The 21,116-nt window shown below is 38.9% G+C and overlaps 1 gene segment (V, D, J or C); it reads right to left on the reverse strand.

The window, feature by feature from the left end:
• Positions 1-14,039: 14,039 nt before the first annotated feature.
• Positions 14,040-14,720, reverse strand: LOC108516158 (T-cell receptor alpha chain V region CTL-L17-like). The segment is given in 2 exon segments: positions 14,040-14,348; positions 14,539-14,720. Coding segments are annotated over 2 exon segments (405 nt in total).
• Between the last annotated feature and the right edge of the window lie 6,396 nt (positions 14,721-21,116).

The raw sequence follows: 21,116 nt of genomic DNA on the forward strand, positions 1-21,116 counted from the left end.
TTTTTTTGAGATGGAGTCTCACTCTATCACCAGGCTGGAGTGCAGTGGCACAATCTCGGTTCACTGCAAACTCCGCCTCCCATGTTCAAGTGATTCTCCTGCCTCAGCCTCCTGTGTTGCTGGGACTACAGGTGCATACCACCACACCTAGCTAATTTTTGTATTTTTAGTAGAGATGGGGTTTCACCATGTTGGCCAGGATGGTCTCAATCTCTTGACCTCATGATCTGCCTGCCTCAGCCTCCCAAAGTGCTGGGATTACAGGCATGAGCCACCGCACCCGGCCACATTTTTTTTATGACTTAAGACAGAACAAACTTCCATATGTTTTTGACTGTTCCTTTGTCTTCCTTGTAAAATGTGTATTCAAGTCTTTTGCATATTTTTTATTGTTACCATAAAGTTGTAGTCTTTCTTTCTATATTCTGGATATATTGCAACTGTCCTGGAGATCACAAAAGAATTAAAAACCTACCACACTTTTGGATAGGAAGACTTGCCATAATACTGCCATCATTTTATCCTAAGTTAATTCCTATATTTTACCCTACATTAATTTATACTTTTAACACGATCCCAGAATCATGCTCATTTCAATTTATGGCAATGGCTATTCCTCCTGAATATTCAGGGCCTGTAGACTTCCCCAGCTGTGGGCTGTTTACACCTATTCAGGAAAGCAAGGCCATTGGAAACCCAGGGTTTGGTGTTGTCAGTCTTTTTCATTTTAGCCATAGGTATAAAGTAATATTTCATTGTGGTTTTAATTTACATTTCTTCTGTGACTTAAGAAATAGAACAAATTTCCATGTGTTTATTGGCTATTCCTTTATCTTCCTTGTAAAATGCCTGTCTTTTGCATATTTTTTATTGGTACTATAAAGTTGGAGTCATTCGTTATGTATTCTGGATATAAAGAACTCCTACAACATTGGCTCAGTGCACTGAGCTTCTCCTTTCTCCATTCTGATGGTTTCACAAATTCCACTTAGCCTGTCCTGAGCTCGGTCACCAAAAGAGCATCTAGAGTCTACAGTAACAGAAAGCTACTCTACAAATTATTTAAAATAATGTCCAATGTTTAGTGCTATTCATCAATAGCATCATATTTGATATTTTATTTGAACTCCACAATTTCATTAAATCAAGGGTCGGGCTTTATAGATTTGTTTTATTTATGATAGCCTATAGCACTTCACTTTCCAGACTTGTTTGGAAATGGCCAGATGGTACCAAAAACCACCTGGCATTTCTCCTCAACTCTGGCAGACAGTACCTCAACATGTGAAGCCAATTCTTGACCCACAGATTCAAGCAGCATTCAGCTGTCCCCAGTCTTTAACCATGTTTCCATGGGAAAAATGATTGATGAAGATGAAACTAAACTCTTCTCAGGAACCTCTAAATCCTAGTCAGACTTGGTTTCCCCTCTGTGTATCCCAGAACCTTAGGAAACATGAACTCTATGATGGCTTATCTGCTATATTCAATACCAATGTATCTCAATGCCTAAAGAGTACCTGGCACATATCAGGAGCTGAGAGATACTTGTTCAGTTGGTGAGTAAATGAAAACCGCTGCTACAGCATTTTTCACATATGATTCCAACCATTGTAGCTCCTTTGTCAGATTTTATAGTAGAAAAACAACAGTCTTCAAATTTCTTTGACATATGTTTCCACCAGGCCTGAGAAGAGGACAGGTACTCTCTACACTAGAAGACTGACCTGGGCTCTAAAGGATCCTGCCGAAGACAGGAAGGGTCAGGATTGATTAATTCAATTAAGGCACAAAGACAATGTGAAAGGTGGCCTGATAAAAGATACATGAGTCAAATGAACAGCACCCTTTATCTCCTGCCCTCTCTGGTCATACTCATGCCTTAATTCTTCACATCTGCTCAGGCTCAGGGCCCCTATTGCTGATGCTTCTGTTATGGTACTTCTACCCAGCTGCAGGTTTGGATACAGGTTGCAGATGCCTAGGGAGCACTGTGCGTCTACAGCACAGAAGTAGGTGGCTGAATCTTCAGGTTGCATGGCTGTAATGTACAGGCTGCTTCCATTCTTCAATAATGTAGCATTTAGTCTTCCCTTCTGCTTCTCATATCCAGCTGAATACATGGAAAATAGGTGTTTGGGACCCGTCCCGGTATTTTGCCTGTACCACTGCAAATTGTTAAAACGACTGACGGAGTACATGCAGCTCATGAAGGCAACGTCTCCCTGCTGGGGTCCCAGAAAACGAGGGCTCTGCTCCACCTGGTTTTCTCCATTTGCGCCTATTCAGAAAGACATCAGGTACAATATGTACATTTTAGTTTAGACCTTTCATAATTTTATTTCTTAATCTCCAACAAGCAATGACAAGTAAGTCCAGACTACATCCCCATCTCCCCAAATAGGACTTGAATAAATGTCTCCTGGGGTCCCCAGTCCTTAAAACCCTCAACTTATAGCCGAGACATAGACAAAATATAATTAGGACAGGTCTCCACATCTTTTCCAGGGAATTCCTGCCTGTTCCCAGCTCTCTCCAGTCAGCTCTGTGGAGTGCAAAGCCCTGGCCTCACCTCCCCCATTGCAGCTGGCATCCCCGCAGCAGCTGCTCCAGACGGGCCACCACTGCCATCAGGATCAGACATATGGGTGCCAAGAGCAAATATGGCAGAATCCTTAGAGAGAGGTAAAAGAATGCGATGACAAACCTTAGTCACTCAGTCAAGAATGCAGTGTGAGAAAGAAATATCTCTCTCTGATCAGGAGGAAAACTTACATTTAAGATGTCAGTATTATATTTTTAGGCAACAGCATATGATTGTATCATAGAGCTGTAAACTTAAGAATTAATCAAAAGATAGGTGGCTTCATATACCCAGCCTCAACAGTATCTTGATTTCAAGCATAATTTTTTTAACTGTAATAAATTATATTATAGAGAGTAACCCAGATCACAACACTACTGATAAAATCAAAATCCATTTGATTTCATCCACATCTTTTTTTGGGGGGGAGGAGCGGGGGTGCAGTATCTCACTGTGTCACTCCACCCAGGCTGGAGTCCAGTGGTGCAATCTCAGCTCAAAGCAACCTCCGCCTCCCGGGTTTAACCAATTCTTGTGCCTCAGCCTCCCAAGTACCTTGGATTATAGGCGTGTACCAGCACTCCTGGCTAATTTTTGTATTTTTAATAGAGACAGGATTGACGGAGTTTAACCATGTTGCCCAGGCTGGTCTCGAACTCCTGGCCTCAAGTGATCTGCCCACTTCGGCCTCCCAAAGTGCTGGGATTACAGACGTGATCCCAGCTATCCACATCATTTTGAATAATATTATGTGAACGACATCAATGGCATGCTTTGAAAAAACATCAATTAAAAATAAAACTAGAAGTCCCCTTTGACTCTTTGACTCTTGCCAACTCAACTTTGCACCCATGATAGCCACAACCTCCCTAATCCATCCCCCAAAAACATCATGCAGATTTGATGCTTCCAGCTTTCTTTCATTTCTTCTAAATAGCAGAAAGATATGCTTGTGTAGCTGTGTTTATAGTAAGAGTACAGATCTGTAAATAGTATCATACACTAAGAATATAAATCCTTCTGCATATCATTTATCCACTAAGAATCAAATAATTTTCCTTTTGCCTGTAATTCATTTAATCTACTTTATGTATAATTATAAAATAGTTACATTTGATTTAGATTAGCAACATTGTGGCTTTTAGAAATCTCCCCAAAAGACTGTTCTTTAGATATGACTTTTGGATAGTCTTTCTCCAGAAAATAATGGAGAACGTAAATACAAAGCTAAGAGCAGACTGGAAGGAAACTAGCAGCAGTGATTGGACAGGGCCCTGTAGGTCCATTACGTCCTGAGAAGACTAGAGAATCTACTTTTATTCAGATGCAGTAGCTCACACCTCTAATTCCAGCAGTTTGGGAGGGCAAGGCAGGCTGATCACTTAAGGCCAGGAGTTCAAGACCAGCCTGGGCAACATGATGAAACCCATCTCTACTAAAAATGCAAAAATTAGCTGGGCGTGGTGGCACATGCATGTAATCCCAGCCACTTGGGAGGCTGAGGCACAAGAATCACCAGAACCCAGGAGGTGGAGGTTGCAGTGAGCAGAAATCCTGCCACTGTGTTCCAGCCTGGGTGACAGGGTGAGAGTCTGTCTCAAAAAAATTAATAAACAAAATAAAATCATTTTTTAAAAAAGATAATCTAATTTTGATGCAAAATTAGAGGTGAAAAAATTGCATCTTAACCAGTTTGTTTATTTGGAAATTTGCCTAAAATGTAACTTTTAAAATGCTAATTTAACATTTGCTTTTAAATGTTTCTATGAAAAAATCCCGTCTTTCATAATAAATGGGGAAGGGGCTCGGGTTAACTTCTTTTTCTGTTCTATGGGTTGAAATAGAGTTCAGATCTGGGAGATCAAGGCAGATAGAATTCATAGGGCACCCAATGGGGAAGAGATGCACAGAGAAAGAACTGCAGAGATCTGCATAGGGTCTCCATTGAGTACCCAGCAGAATACTGGCCAGCACATGCATGGGAGACAACTACCTGAGACCAGTGGAAAAAAACGTCCAAGAGAATTAGAAGGAGCACTGCCCACTTGATGCTCACATGGGAACAGGAATCCTGCCTTTTCCCAGCAGTCAAAGTTGAAAAACTCATAATTCATGGATTATTAGGTAAAGTTCTCAGGAAGATATTGCTTCAGTAGTGGAAGATAATTAGCTGGAAAACAGATGCAAGAACCAATATGGGAGAAAGATTAAACTGTTGAAAACCTAGTATTATTTATTGGAGTGAGGAGAGAGAAAATATATCTCTTCCTCAAGCTTTGTTCAAAAACGTTACTATACCCAAATGAGAAAAATTAAATTTAAAATAATTGAAGGAAACATTGGAAAACACTGTATTAAGGCCTCCTAGTAAGAAAGATTGTTATCTTTGATACTAAATATTAAACTATAAAAGAAAAGACTAGTAATTTGACTACATTAAAATTTTAACTATCTGCATACAAAATAACCATAGGTAACACAAAGAAGCAAGCCATATATAGAAGACATTTGTCAAGACAGGTTGCACTAGATTATTTTGAAGAACCTGTAATAAATGCCCATAAATCACGTAGAAAATAGTGAAAGCTCCATAGAAGAACAGGGAATTCAGAAAAGAAGGAACTCATTTGACTAATAAGTATATAAAAAGACGATACCCCTCACTAGTAATCAAATAAATGCAAATTAAAGCATTTACACCCATCAGGTTAACAAACAAAATTTAAGTTTGAAAATACCAAGGCTGTCAAGGAAGTGGTGAAACAGGGACTCTCAGAAACCACTCTTGAGAGTCAAATCACCAAGTTATAACACTTCAGAAACCAGTTTGGAGGCCAGGCGCGGTGGTTCACACCTGTAATCCCAGCACTTTGGGAGGTCGAGGTGGGCGGATCACGAGGTCAGGAGATCGAGACCATGCTGGCTAACACGGTGAAACCGCGTCTCTACTAAAAAATACAAAGTAATTAGCCTGGTGTGGTGGCGCCTAAAGTTCCAGCTACTCGGGAGGCTGAGACTGGAGAATGGCGTAAACCCAGGAGGCGGAGCTTGCAGTGAGCCAGGATGGCCCCACTGCACCTGCACTCCAGCCTGAGCGACAGAGCCAGACTTGATCACACATACCAAAAAAAAAAAAAGTTTGGGAGTCTTTAGTAAAATTTAAACTCTGCATACAACATAACCCACCTATTCTAATCCTAATTCTAACTTGATGCACACTTGGATTTTAGTGCAAATGTGCTACCAGAAAGGGGTCCCGATCCAGACCCCTAAGACAGGGTTCTTGGATCTTGCACAAGAAATAATTCAGGGTGAGTCCATAGAATAAAGTGAAAGCAAGTTTATTAAATAAAGTAAAGAAATAAAAGAATGGCTACTCCATAGACAGAGCAGCCCTGAGGACTGCTGGTTGCCCGTTTTTATGGTTATTTCTTGAGTGTATGCTAAACAAGGGGTGGATTATTCATGCCTTCCTTTTTAGATCATATAGGGTAACTTCCTGATGTTGCCATGGCATTTGTAACCTGTCATGGTCTGGTGTGAGCACAGCAGTGAGGACGACCAGAGATCACTCTCGTAGCTGTCTTGGTTTTGGTGGGTTTTGGCCATCTTCTTTATTTCAAACTGTTTTATCAGCAAGGTCTTTATGACCTGTCTCTTGTACTGACCTCCTATCTCATCCTGTGACTTAGAATGCCTAACTGTCTGAGAATGCAGCCCAGTAAGTCTCGGCCTCATTTTACCTATCCCCCATTCGAGATGGAGTTGCTCTCGTTCAAACACCTCTGATAGATGGGGTCACCATCACAAGCCATTTACACAAGTCATCTGCTTACTCCAGGGAATTAGATCATTTGGAATGTATTGTTCTGACGCAAATGCAGAGATTTAGGTCTCCATGGGGGAAAGTCCTGTGACTTACCACAGTGGCCTATAACCAAATTATTTGAAAACAGTATTTATTTTTAAGAAACAAAGAGATGCATTATTACAGACATTTAATATTTAGAACAATTTCTGGAACATGGTAAATACTCAAAATATTTGTTGAATGAGTGAATTTGAACATCCAACAATTCACAGCTATTTTACTTATTTTCAGACATGTATTTCTGTGTCTCATTAAGCAGTTCAGTTTAATTAACACACAGCCAATTGTTGTAATTGTTAACCTTAATTGTTAATTGATAGTGATTTTACACTCACCTTCAAGCCAAGATTCACAGGTAAAGATGTTTCTGGTAAATGATAATTCTAGGTGTGCTCTCTGAGCTCAGACAGGAGGTGTTTTCCTTACAATGCATGTTTTCTCTATAACCTCCACATCTGTGTTGCCACAACCCTAGCCAATTCTTGTCTGTGTAGTGATTTTCCTGTTGGCTCCAGAAGCAGTTGGGCATTTCAAGCAGAGTCTGGGGTTGGACATGCCTCTCCCCAACCCATCTTCATCATTTCTCTCTCAGTGGCTTCAATAACTGCAGAGAAATACACTGCTGTGTCCCCCAACCATCACAGAGAAGTATGAGAGTTCCAGTTACCCCACATCCTAGCCAATACTTAGAATTATTAGTCTTTTTAATTTTCACCATTTTGGTGAGTATGTAGTGTATGTCATGCTTTTAATTTACATTTGCCTGATGACCAGTGATGTGACCATCTTTTCATGTACTCATTTGCCACTTACATATCTTCTTTTGTGAAGTGTTTATTCAGATCTTTTGACCACTTGTATCTTTTTTTCTTTTTATTATTAAGGTGTAGGACTTCTTTATATATCCTGAAAACAAGTCTTTTGTCAGATATAGGCATCAAGAATATGAGAATATTTCTCCCAGTCTAAAGCTTGTCTTTTCATTTCATTAATGAAAGAGCAGAAGTTTTTAATTTTGATAAAGTCCAAGACATGATTTTTTCCTTATTATGGTTTATGATTTCAGTGTCATATCTATGAAATTTTTATTACCCAAAAGTTGTGAAGAACTTCTCTAATGTTTTCTTCTAGGTCTACAGCTTTTCCTTTACCTTTAGATCTATGACCCATTTTGACTTTATTTTGGTGTACAATGTGAGATAAAGGTAATGGTTTATTTTTCTATATGTAAGTATACCGAATTGTTTGAGTGCCACTTGTCAAAACTTTTTTTTATTAACTCTTCCTTATTTGAGTAACAATGACACTTGGAAATACACATAGGTAAAATTTAATTTTTAGCAAGATCAATAATTCAACCAGTAACTATATTCAGCTACTGCACATTAAAATGTATGGGAGGATTTTATGACAAATGCTATTTATGATGGGCTTTGAAGACTGCCCGAGAACTAATAGTTATGTACCTTCAGGCTTCTGAATGTTGTAGATTCTCTAGTCAGTTCCTAAGGTGAAAAATTTTCAGCTCATGATAAGAAAGTAAAGCTGCTCAGACTAGTGCATTCATTTCTAATAACCAACTAAGAAGAATCTGGTAAACTTACCCTTCTCCCCCTCACTGCCAACATCTGCCCAGTTGCTTATATTGATGCCAAGCATTGGCAACGAAACATTGTTTGTTAAAAATACAAATACATGCTGGGAAAGACCTACCTGTAGATAGAGTCCTGCATATGTCTATTGTGTTTACTTACAATGATCACATCATATGTTCCATTTTCTAATTTGGAAAATATGCTTATCAAATACATAACAGGTGTCTCCATGATCTATTGTTGCAGGTATCTCCATGGCCTGCTAAAATCCAGGCTATGGCTGGAGTGCCTACGCAGCAACATCTGTTTAAGCAGGAATCTTCAGTAGTTATATAACTCAATATCAAAGAACATTTTCACTGATTGACTGGCTTCAATGTGCTGAGGTACTGGCAGCTGCGAATTATTTGCTTACTTACTATTAAGCTTCCACTTTGTTTCTTTTCCTCAAACGAATACCTTAATATAGGAATGATACATGACCAAGCTGCACCATCAGAAAACAGAGATCTCCAGGCTAGCAGCAGTAAATAGTGCTTAAATACTGGCATTGGGCATCTGGTAGACATGGTTCAAATCTAACTTTTGTGCTGGCTATGTCAGTGGCCCTCATTATGAATATTTTATATAGTGCCAGTAATAGTTTCATCATCATAATAAAGAAATCTTCTCAGATATTGCTGTGAAAATTAAGTAACAATGTTTTGTAAAAATTGTAACCCCATACTTGACATATAGTTAGTACTAAACAAATGTTAATAATTCCTAGTTTCAGATAGAAACCAATTTTCATTCTTTGAAACAAATACATAGCAATGTGAAGACAGAAATACAAAAAAGAGGTTTGTTTTATTTTTATCTATTTGATTTGTCATTTTAGGAGCAAGAAGGGTTTCTGATGTGCGACCAGTAAGGGCTTCAAGTCAGGAGCTGTATTTTACACAGCATGTAGTGAGATGCCTGGTGCACAGAATATGCCCAACAAATTATTTGTTGATAGATGCATGTAGTCTAAAATAACATTACATACTATAATAAAGTTTCATACTTTTTTATCGTATTACAATACAGGATACACAACATCCAACTGAAGCAGAATGTCTCATCTCCTAACAGATTTAGAAAACAACAACATAGTGAGATACAATCCAGTTAATAAAAATAAAAGTTGCTGGATAGGAAGCATACAGCAGAGAAGAGAGATTTCTACCTCAAGACACTCACATCTATAATAAAAAAAGACAGACCAGCTGGGACAGGAACGTGTAAAATCATGAGAAGTACAGGATGGACCAGGCTCATCAAATTTCATGATGGTTAGACACAGCCTCCCGACAGAACTTTAGGAAGACCAGCTTAGAATACAGGGAAAGAAACCCATTTCACAGGGGAGCTCATTAGACATGGAAACCGTCTCCTCAAAAAGTAGTACAGCTTGGCAATATGAAGAGCTATGAAAACAAAATTGGAAAAGTGCAATGGTGGAGACCAAAAACAGGCCTTTATTTATAAAAAGAACATTCCTGACCTTCCACCATCTTTATCTTAGTATTAGTTTTAGACACAGTGACTCCATTGTCTAGATGAGCCATAGGTCATAGTTTTCTGGTAATAGAATGCTGAGATAACAATAAACATAGCTCCTGCTTTCATGGAACACAAACTCATCTAATAATAACTAATAGGAAGGTGTTTTGAGAACCTACATAAAGAAATTTTATCTATTTGAAAACTGGGTGAAGTGTCAAAGAAGGTTTTTCCAAGTGACAATTGAATTGGGATCTCAGGGAAAGAAAGAGGGAAAATTCCAGGCAGGGAAAATGGTATTTTGGAAGACTCCAAGGCAAGGGATCTCTGGCACTTTCAAGGAAATAAAAACTGACCTATGGCATGGAAGCAAAAAAGAATGAAAAGGGCATTGCCGTGAAAATTAACTAGAGAAGAAATAGGGAGCAAACCATGGAGGGGAGTTGGTAAGGATTTTGGTCTTTGTTAAACACAATAGGAAGGCTTAAGAGTCTTTTAAGCAGGGAGATGATAGGATTAAATTCACATTATTTTAATTATCTTGGCAAGCTAACATATTAAATAGATCAGAAATGCAAACGCTAAAGTAGATACAAGCATAACAATTAGGAGGCTACTGCATTCCTCCAGGTAGTGGTGACAGTGGAAAACAGACAAATAGGAGATATTTTAAGAGGTAAAAATGATCAACAGAATTTGTATTTCTCTTTTTTCTTTTCACACTTGTCAACCTAACTTAATTCTCATCTTTCTCTTTTGCTCAAGTGGTGACTTAACTAATTTCCTGTTTCTTGGGTTGGTTCAACTTAAATCAACTAAATAGTTCAATTTAAATGACTAGAAAATCTTATTTATTAAAACCAGAAGAGTTGAGAGGAAAATAAGGAAAGCAAACAGTTGCTCGATATTTACTTAAATGTAGTTATTCTTTCTATTTTACCACAGCATGTTCAAGATTCTTAGCTTAAGTTTTAGACTCTGAGGTAGAAGCACATTTCCATGCATAGGATATTTTTCAGTTGGAACAACTGACAAGACATGCCAGGATTTTCATAAATCCTTGTGGTTCCACGTGAACAATGGTGTCACCTGTGCAAACAAATAAAATGAAAGATTGTTTTGCCTTAAAAAATATTTTGTATGGTAATCATATTTTAATCAGAGACCTCCAATAAACTCATAATCTCTAAATTTTGGATCAGCTTTCCTAAAAAACAAAAACATCTGTTTCCTCTGCAATGGTGCTTATGAGAACAATGAATAAATTATGGTGTATCAAAGAAAAGAAAGAAATCTTTCCAGTAAGAAGGACCCATGGTTGAGTTAAAACAGTACCCTAAAGAGATCAGACTTCTTTTCCATACAGAGAAGCACACTAATATTAATCTATGCATTAATAATATATAAATAATTAATAATTAATCTATGCATTAGTAATAATGCATAGATTATTTTATTAAACCATGTAAAAGAACTGGCTCTAAACTAAGATTTTTTACCAAACCAAAAGTCATCAGGAATAGACTCAAACCCCAAAATCAAGAATCCAGACCCCCACCCACAGCACTCAAAATTTGGAGACCCAAAATTTGGGATTTTAAGGATAATTTGGTGGGCAGGGGGCTAGGGATTGACAAACGCTGATTGGTTGGGTTGGGGATGACATCACAGGGGGTCGAAGATGTCTTCTTGTGCTGAGTCAGTTCCTGGATGGGATCACAAAACCAGTTGAGCCAGTTTACCAGTCCAGGCGGCACCAGCTGGTCCAGCAGGATTTAGAGTCTGAAAAATACCTTGAACACCAATCTTAGGTCCTATGATAGAGTTGATATCTATAGGAGCAAGTGGGGAGGTTACTAATGTTGCAACCTCTGTCTGCGTAACTCCTGAGCCATAATTTCTAATCTTATGGCTAATTTGTTAGTTTTACAAAGGCGGTTTTGGTCCCCCAACCAAGGAAGGGGTTGTTTGGGGAAGGGCCATTATCATCTTTGCTTTAAGATTAAACTATAAACTAAATTTCTCCCCAAAGTCAGCTTGGCCTACACCTGGGAACGAACAGGACAGCTTGGAGGTTAGAAGCAAGATGGAGTCAGCTATGTCAGATTTCTCTTACCGTCATAATTTTGCCAAGGCGACTCATGCTGTCCTAGATAACTGCATTACTTCCTCCCCGACTTTCTTCACATACTTATTCAGTAAGAACTACCATGACTGGTAGTTCAAAATTCCAACTGGAGACAGCTCCACCTCCACATTTCCCATCTCCATTACCCTGGTCTACTTTTCCCATAATACCAACTGTCTTCTAACATACTATATTATTTATCACATTTTTTTGTTCACTCTGTTTTTTCAATAAAATATAAGCTCCAGGAGAGCAAAAACTTTTGTCTATTTTATTCATTGATGCATCCCTGTTGTATATAACAGTGTCTGGCACATAGCAGGTACTCAGTAATATTTGTTAATGTCTCTAGTTTGTGAAATACAGATCATTTACATATTTACATACCAACTTATTTCAAATAGATTTTGAGGTGATTAGTAAAAAGATTATTGAAATAGAACATGAAAAGAGATATATAATGCTCAGAGCAGAAAATGTGAGTTTTAACTTCCTGAAAGAAATGAAGGAACCAATTATAAACAAGTGTCTGTTGAATTTCTAGTGCACTGGTGTACCTGCCACCACCACAGTAGTTGCATTATATATATTTTTATAATTTTATGTATTCTTAACAATAATCCTATGAGGTACTCCTATTACTAGCATTTCACAGAAGAGGAATTTGGTACTCAGAGATCTAGAAACACTTCCCCAAGACAACACAGCCCAGTCATTGACTGGGTCAGGATTTTCTACCGACATGTTGCACTCCCATGCCCATATTTTTGAATGCTCTACTGTCAATTGTAATTTATACCCCCCATTTATTACAAAGGGAAAGGCATCCCAACTCCTGTGAGAGAAAATTATTTACTCCATTCTAAATTCTCTTACATTTAGTCATTTCTTAGGTCTGTCCTCATCTCTGGTCCTGAGCTGTTGAACAATCCCTCATCCTTCTCTCAGCCCCGTGCTCTGACATAACTCTCATCCATATTCAAATTATCTGAATCTTTTCTGGTTCATTGCCAGAAATGGGAGGAAAACTCCTCCCAAACAGTAATTATGTGATAATAATATTCCATCTCTTCTCAATTTCAGGGAGTTTATGAACCTTCAAGATGTCCAACTATGGTTAGCAATCTCTGCGTTGCATTCTCCTTCTCTCTGACTATCAAATCCCAGATGCCAGTGACTCAGAGCCCATGATTTTCTTATTCCTAGCTGCCTCTATTTTATTAATGGTGATTAAAAGAAGGGACTTCCTGTCCTCATATTCTATTTTTCTAGGTGTATTGTTTACTTCCCCTACTATCCTACATATATTCTCTCTGCACCTCTTCCTATACTCAGACACAAACAACTTCATGATCATATCATTTTGACAGTGACTGATGTGGCCCAAAGTAGACAGAAATATCAGCCCTAGACTCAAACAGAGTTAGTCAAAACTCACAGATTCTGCCATGTTAGTAACAGAACATGTCATGGCCTATGGGATCTATCTCTCTTGGCAATAATCTAAAAACAGATCAAGAAACAAGGTAATACATGGATGACAGAAATTGATAGAAATGGCAATGCAGGCAATAATAACGGAGAAGTCCTCAACTCAGAACCCATGCCTAACATGAGAAGGTGTAAGTTCTCTTTCTTAAAAGAGTTGTACGATGCAGGCATGGTGGTGTGTGCTTGTAATTCCAGCTACTCAGGAGGCTGAGGTAGGAGGATCACTTAAACCCAGGAGTTGTGGGCTGCAGTGAGCAATGACTGTGCTATTGCACTCCAGCCTCCAGCCTGGGTGACAGAGCATGACCCTGTCTCTTAAGAAACAAACCAAAAGAAGACTTGTGTATTGACCTACTCACTGATTCCACATACACGGTAAACAAGGGCTCTAAATTTATCTCTGCAATGCCATGACTTATGACATGTTTCCCAATATAGCATGGTTAGCCATTCATAAGTAGAGCAATTTTTTAAAAGGTCAATTTTTTTATCGTTATCATCATCATCATTATTCAGTGTTCAGTTTGGGAAGGGTCTCAAAATGTTTGGATTAATTTTCATCTAGAAGAATCCATGTTTTAATGCTTAAGTGTAATGTGTTTAACCCCATAAATTTATCACGCTGTTCTAGGCTAGTCACAAAAACTAAGCAAAATTAATGTATTTTTTAAAAGCAAATCCTCCCTCCTTTCTCTGAGGAATTCTTCAGAGCATTTGTTTGTTTTGAAAAATGCCCTTTCCAGTAACGCCCCTCATTCTGTCAGGAGCCGTGATCAGCCTTTAAGAGACAGCACAGCCATGAGCTCTGATTGTAAGAGTTAGCAGAGTTTGGGTGCAGGAAGCAGCTGCCAGGGCACTACTGTGTGTCTAGAGCACAGAGGTAGGTAGCTGAGTCTGCAGGCTGGGAGGCTGTGATATGAAACAAACTCTGTTTAAGGGTGGTATCAAAGGTGACCTTCAGTCTTTCTTTCCATTTTTCTTTCTCATTTTCACGTATGAGTAGCAAGAAAACAGGGCCTCTTCCTGGATCTTGTCGGTACCACTGTAAGTATGATGGAGAATAGTTTGTATAGTTGCAGGTCAGGGTGGCCGTTTTGCCCTCCTGAATGTTCAGGGCCTCGGAATTCTGTTCTATCTTTTGGTTCTTCACCCCTAGGCAGAAACACAACACCAAAAGTAGGAGGGTTAGTCACTATACTGACACTTTTGAGTCTATTTTCTTCCCACAGTCCCAGATATAACCAAAGATGAGGGAAAAAATGGATCCTAGCCCTTCCCCTTAATTCTGTGCACTGCAGCCCTGGATCTCTCTGTCCCCATCATCAGGAAATTTCCAACTCACAATCCACTTGAAGCCACAAAATCAGCAAAACACCTCCCAGGAATGGCTCCATTCGTCTCCCCAGATGTGGCCTGAAATGGAGACCCAGCCTTCTCAGCCAAAAAGCCATTCCGTTTAGTTTGGTAGGTTTTACTGGGGTTCTTCTGTCCCTAAAAGGAAGCTCTGGCCTTCCTATCCAGCCAATCAATGGCAAGCCTGTTCAGCCCCTTACACATACTGGCCTAATCCAGCTACACAGTGAACTTCAAATCAGAGAACGGCTCTGAGGGGATAGGAAATACTGCCCTCTTGTGTTCAGAAGGTTGTTATAATAATGGAACGTGCTCCAGGTCAGGGCTTCTAAAACCTAATACGTATGCAAATCACCTGGCGATTTTGTTAAGATGTGGATTCTGTTTCATTAGGTCTGAGGTGGGGCTGGATATTCCATACTTTTAACAAATTTACTGGTAATGCTGATACAGCTGGTTCTCAGACCACAATTGTAAGTAACAAGTCCAGAAGAAGGCTGATTGAGTCTCATTACATAACATGGAATTGGCAATATTAATTCTGGATACAGGTCAAATGAACAAGTTTTTCAAGTTCTCCATTTCATTGCCCAATTGAACTACTCTGTCATTCCTGCCACAGTTGCAGATATCATGTGCTCTAGATAATGTAAAACACAGGAAATGTATGGCTAAATTCTAGGAAACTCCCAGATCTAGGGAGTAGGCCTCCCCACAGTTAAAAAAAAAAAAAAAAAAAAAAAAAAAAAAAAATATGGAAGTGACTTCAAAAGGCCTTTTTTCTTTATCTTGTTGGACTATAATAAGTAGACATTCAGTTTAAATTCAGCGAGAGCTCAAACAACTGAAGGGTTTTTTTCCCCCTAGAATGCCCTCTGAAGGAGTGTTTAAAATTATTTTTAAAATACAACAGCCCTCTGACTATCTATATCAGAAATTCTTTCTTTTCTACTTTTAATGCCAGATGAATGTATTGTAGTCACTTCCTCAAATACATTTATGCCATTGCTTGGAGAGATCAACGACAGCTGAACAGATGGATGGACGGATAGAAGAAAGAGAGTGGGCTAGAGTGTAGCAGGAAATCAAGTTGGAAGGAGAAGTCAGGACTAGAAAACAAAAGATTTGGAATGCCAGGATTCATTTTTAGGTTATTTATTAGCAAACAAGGAACTTTTGAGGCTTTTGAGGAGGTAATATTATGAAAATGGAAGTCCATATACTGCACATTCTATTCTATTAACATTCTGTTAATTAGGCTGCTTATCCACAAAAATAATTTGGAGAAGTATGTTGATAGACATTGTGAAAGATAGTTAAGAGTTTGTGTTCCAGCCTCAAACAAATCTGGCTTTGAAACTCTTCCATTTAATCTCTGAGAGAGCTTGAGCAAGCTACTTAATGTCTCTAAGTATGAATTTCCTTATCGGTAAACTGTGGATATCACTAGAATGCATTGGCTAATGTATATAAAATGCTTTATATAATGCATCAGACACAGCAAGAACTGGATAAATGTGAACTATTAATATAAGAAAAGGAATCCAATAGCGGCTGCAAAACCAGTCAGGAAGTTATTGCTGCTTTCTCACTGTGAAGTATAGGTGACTGAACCAGGGCCCTTGAACTTCAGAGCTAAGAGGAATTTTTTTAAATTTACAGAAAATGGTGGGTTGGAAAGACTTTTAATCAACTAAGGCATATTTTGGAAAATTTATAAAAATAGAATGAAAAGAGAAAATCACTACTTAGCTTATCAAGCAAAGATATGCATTATCAATATCTCAGTGGGTTTTTTTCCCCAACATTTTCACTGTTCAGATTTTTGCTAAGTGGCAATGATATCTTGATTCTTTTTAATTATTACTATTCAATAATCATCATAGATTATATTTGTAAACACCACTTATTTGCTGCATAATATTCCATTAGGGTCATTAAGCCTTTCCCTTAAAGATGAGACATTTTGGTTTTCCATTTTGGGGTAGTATACATAACTTTCCAAATACCTTTGTACATAATTATTATATGCATTTAGAATTTTCCTAAAGATAGATTCTCTACAGAAAATTATTACAATAAAGAAAATGAATATTTTTTAGATTATTGTCATGTTTTTAAATTACTTTCTAAAACAGCTTACAAGTTAACTCTCCCACCAGAGAGGTATGTTTCACTGCATTTTTTCCAAATTATCTCTTTTCAATTTGCTATTGCTATAATTTCCTAAAAGTTTTTTTTTTCCAAGCACTGCATACAAATAGAAGTATTTCTCTCTCTTCTTTTAAATTTCTGGTCCTTTTTTTTATTATACTTTAAGTTCTAGGGTACACGTGCACAACATGTAGGTTTGTTACATAGGTATATTTGTGCCATGTTGATTTGCTGTACCCATCAACTTGTCATTTACATTAGGTATTTCTCCTAATGCTGTCCCTCCCCCAGAGCCCCAGCCCCCAAAAGGCCCCAGTGTGTGATGTTCCCCGCCCTGTGTCCATGTGTTCTTGTTGTTCAGCTCCCACCTATGAGTGAGAACATGCAGTGTTTGCTTTTCTTTCCTTGTGATAATTTGCTGAGAATGATGGTTTCCAGCTTCATCCATGTCATTGCAAAGGACATGAACTCATCCTTTTTTATGGCTCCGTATTATTCCATGGTGTATATGTGCCAGATTTTCTTAACCCAGTCTATCATTGATGGGCATTTGGGTTGGTTCCAAGTATTTGCCATTGTGAATAGTGCTGCAATAAACATACATGTGCATGTGTCTTTATAGTAGCATGATTTATAATCCTTTGGGTACATACCCAGAAATGGGATCGCTGGGTCAAATGGTATTTCTAGTTCTAGATCCTTGAGGAATTGCCACACTGTCTTCCACAATGGTTGAACTAATTTGCACTCCCACCAACAGTGTAAAAACGTAACTATTTCTCCACATCCTCTCCAGCGTCTGTTGTATCCTGACCTTTTAATGATCGCCATTCTAACTGGCGTAAGATGGTATCTCATTGTGGTTTTGATTTGCATTTCTCTGATGACCGGTGATGATGAGCACTTTTTCATGTGTCTGTTGGCTGTGTAAATGTCTTCTTTTGAGAAGTGTCTGTTCATATCCTTTGCCCATTTTTTGATGGGGTGTTGTTTTCTTCTTGTAAATTTGTTTAAGTTCCTTGTAGATTCTGGATATTAGACCTTTGTCAGATGGATAGATTGCAAAATTTTTCTCCCGTTCTGTAGGTTGCCTGTTCGTTCTGGTGATAGCTTCTTTTGCTGTGCAGAAGCTCTTTAGTTTAATTAGATCCCAATTGTCAATTTTGGCTTTTGTTGGCATTGCTTTTGGTGTTTTAGTCATGAAGTCTTGTCGTATGTCAACACATAGGACATGTCTATGTCCTGAAAGGTATTGCCTAGGTTTTCTTCTAGGGCTTTTTTGGTGTTAGGCCTTACATTTAAGTCTTTAATCCATCCTGAGTTAATTTTTGTACACGGTGTAAGGCAGGGATTCAGTTTCAGCTTTCTATGCATGGCTAGCCAGTTTTCCCAGTGCCATTTATTAAATAGGGAATCCTTTCCCCATTGCTTGGTTTTGTCAGGTTTGTCAAAGATCAGATGGTTGTACATGTCTGGTGTTATTTCTGAGGCCTCTGTTCTGTTCCATTGCTCTATATATCTGTTTTGGTACCAGTAACATGCTGTTTTAGTTACTGTAGCCTTGTAGTATGGTTTGAAGTCAGGTAGCATGATGCCTCCAGCTTTGTTCTTTTTGCNTACGTTGAATAGGAGTGGTGAGAGAGGGCATCCTTGTCTTCTGCTGGTTTTCAAAGAGAATGCTTCCAGTTTTTTGCCCATTCAGTATGATATTGGCTGTGGGTTTGTCATAAATAGCTCTTATCATTTTGAGATACGCTCCATCAATACCTAGTTTATTAAAAATTTTTAGCATGAAGGGCTGTTGAATTTTGTTGAAGGCCCTTTCTGCATCTATTGAGATAATCATGTTTTTTGTCGTTGGTTCTGTTTATCTGATGGGTTATGTTTATTGATTTGTGTATGTTGAACCAGTCTTACATCCCTGGAATGAAGCCGACTTGATCGTGGTGGATAAGCTTTTTGATGTGCTGCTGGATTTGGTTTGCCAGTGTTTCATTGAGGAACTTGGCAGCAATTTTCCTCAGGGATATTGGCCTGAAATTCTCTTTTTTGTTGTGTCTCTACCAGGCTTTTGTATCAGGAAGATGCTAGACTCATAAAATAGGTAGGGAGGATTCCCTCTTTTTCTATTGATTGAAATAGTTTCAGAAGGAATGGTACCATCCCTTTTTGTACCTCTGGTGGAATTCGGCTGTTAATACATCTGGTCCTGGTCTTTTTTTGGTTGGTAGGCTGTTAATTATTGCCTCAATTTCAGAACCTCTTATTGGTCTATTCGGAGATTCAACTTCTTCTTGGTTTAGTGTTGGGAGGGTGGATGTGTCCAGGAATTTATCCATTTCTTCTAGATTTTCTAGTTGATTTGCATAGAGGTGTTTATAGAATTCTCTGATGGTAGTTTGTATTTCTGTGGGATCAGTGGTGACATCCCCTTTATCATTTTTATTGCACCTATTTGATTCCTCTCTCTTTTCTTCTTTATTACACTTGCTAGCCATCTATCAATTTTGTTGATCTTTTCAAAAAACGAGCTCCTGGATTCATTGACTTTTTGAAGGGTTTTTCATGTCTGTATCTCCTTCAGTTCTGCTCTGATCTTTGTTATTTCTTGCCTTCTGCTAGCTTTTGAATTTGTTCGCTGTTGCTTTTCTAGTTCTTTTAATTGTGATGTTAGGGAGTCAATTTTAGATCTTTCCTGCTTTCTCTTGTGGGCATTTAGTGCTATAAATTTTCCTTCTACACACTGCTTTAAATGTGTCCCAGAGATTCTGGTACATTGTGTCTTCGTTCTCACCGGTTTCAAAGAACATCTTTACTTCTGCCTTCATTTTGTTATGTACCCAGTAGTCATTCAGGAGCAGGATGTTCAGTTTCCATGTAGATGTGCGGTTTTGAGTGCGTTTCTTAATCCTGAGTTCTAATTTGATTGTGCTGTGGTCTGAGAGACAGTTGGTTGTGATTTCTGTTCTTCTACATTTGTCGAGGAGTGTTTTACTACCAATTATGTCATCAATTTTGGAATAATTGTGATGTGGTGCTGAGAAGAATGTCTATTCTGTTGATTTAGGGTGTAGAATTCTGTAGGTGTCTATGAGGTCTGCTTGGTTCAGAGCTGAGATCAAGTCCTGGATATCCTTGTTAACTTTCTGTCTCATTGATCTGTCTAATGTTGACAGTGGGGTGTTAAAGTCTCCCAATATTATTGTGTGGGAGTCTAAGTCTCCTTTTAGGTCTCTAAGGACTTGTTTTATGAATCTGGGTGCTCCTGTATTGGGTGCATATATATTTAGGATAGTTAGCTCTTCTTGTTGCATTGATCCCTTTACCATCATGTAGTGGCCTTCTTTACCTCTTTTGATCTTTGTTGGTTTAAAGTCTGTTATATCAGAGACTAGGATTGCAACCCCGACAGGCAGGCTTCTCTGCTCCAGGTCTGCTGGAGTTTGCTGGAGGTCCATGCCAGACCCTGTTTGCCTGAGTATCACCAGCAGAGGCTGCAGAACAGCAAAGATTGCTGCCTGTTCCTTCCTCTGGAAGCTTCGTCCCGGAAGGGCACCCATCATATGCCAGCCAGAGCTGTATGAAGTGTCTGTTGGCCCCTACTGGGAGGTGTCTCCCAGTCAGGAGACACGGGATTCAGGGACCCACTTGAGGAGACAGTCTGACCCTTAGCAGGGGTTTTTTTTTTTTTTTCTTTCCATATGCTTGGTAAATATTCCTCCATCCCTTTATTTTGAGTCTATGTGCATCTTTGCACGTGAGATGGGTCTTCTGAATACAGTACACCAATGGGTCTTGACTCTTTATCCAATTTGCCAGTCTGTGTCTGTTAATTGAGGAATTTAGCCCATTTACATTTAAGGCTAATATTGGTATGTTTGAATTTGATCCTGTCATTATGATGTTAGCTGGTTATTTTGCCCATTAATTGATGGAGTTTCTTCATAGTGTCGATGGTCTTTACCATTTGGCATGTTTTTGCAGTGGCTAGTATCAGTTGTTCCTTTCCATGTTTATTGCTTCCTTCAGGAACTCTTGTAAGGCAGGCCTGATGGCGACAAAATCTCTCAGAATTTGCTTGTCTGTAAAGGATTTTATTTCTCCTTCATTTATAAAGATTAGTTTGGCTGGATATGAGATTCTGGGTTGAAAATTCTTTTCTTTAAGAATGTTGAGGCCAGGCGTGGTGGCTCAAACCTGTAATCCCAGCACTTTGGGAGGCCGAGACGTGCGGATCACAAGGTCAGGAGATCGAGACCATCCTGGCTAATACGGTGAAACCCCGTCTCTACTAAAGAATACAAAAAACTAGCCGGGCGACGAAGCGGGCGCCTGTAGTCCCAGCTACTTGGGAGGCAGAGGCAGGAGAATGGCTTGAACCTGGGAGGCGGATGGCGTGAACCTGGGAGGCGG

The sequence above is a fragment of the Rhinopithecus bieti genome, unplaced genomic scaffold (assembly GCF_001698545.2).
Source record: "Rhinopithecus bieti isolate Rb0 unplaced genomic scaffold, ASM169854v2 scaffold_34943, whole genome shotgun sequence".
Taxonomy (NCBI): domain Eukaryota; kingdom Metazoa; phylum Chordata; class Mammalia; order Primates; family Cercopithecidae; genus Rhinopithecus; species Rhinopithecus bieti.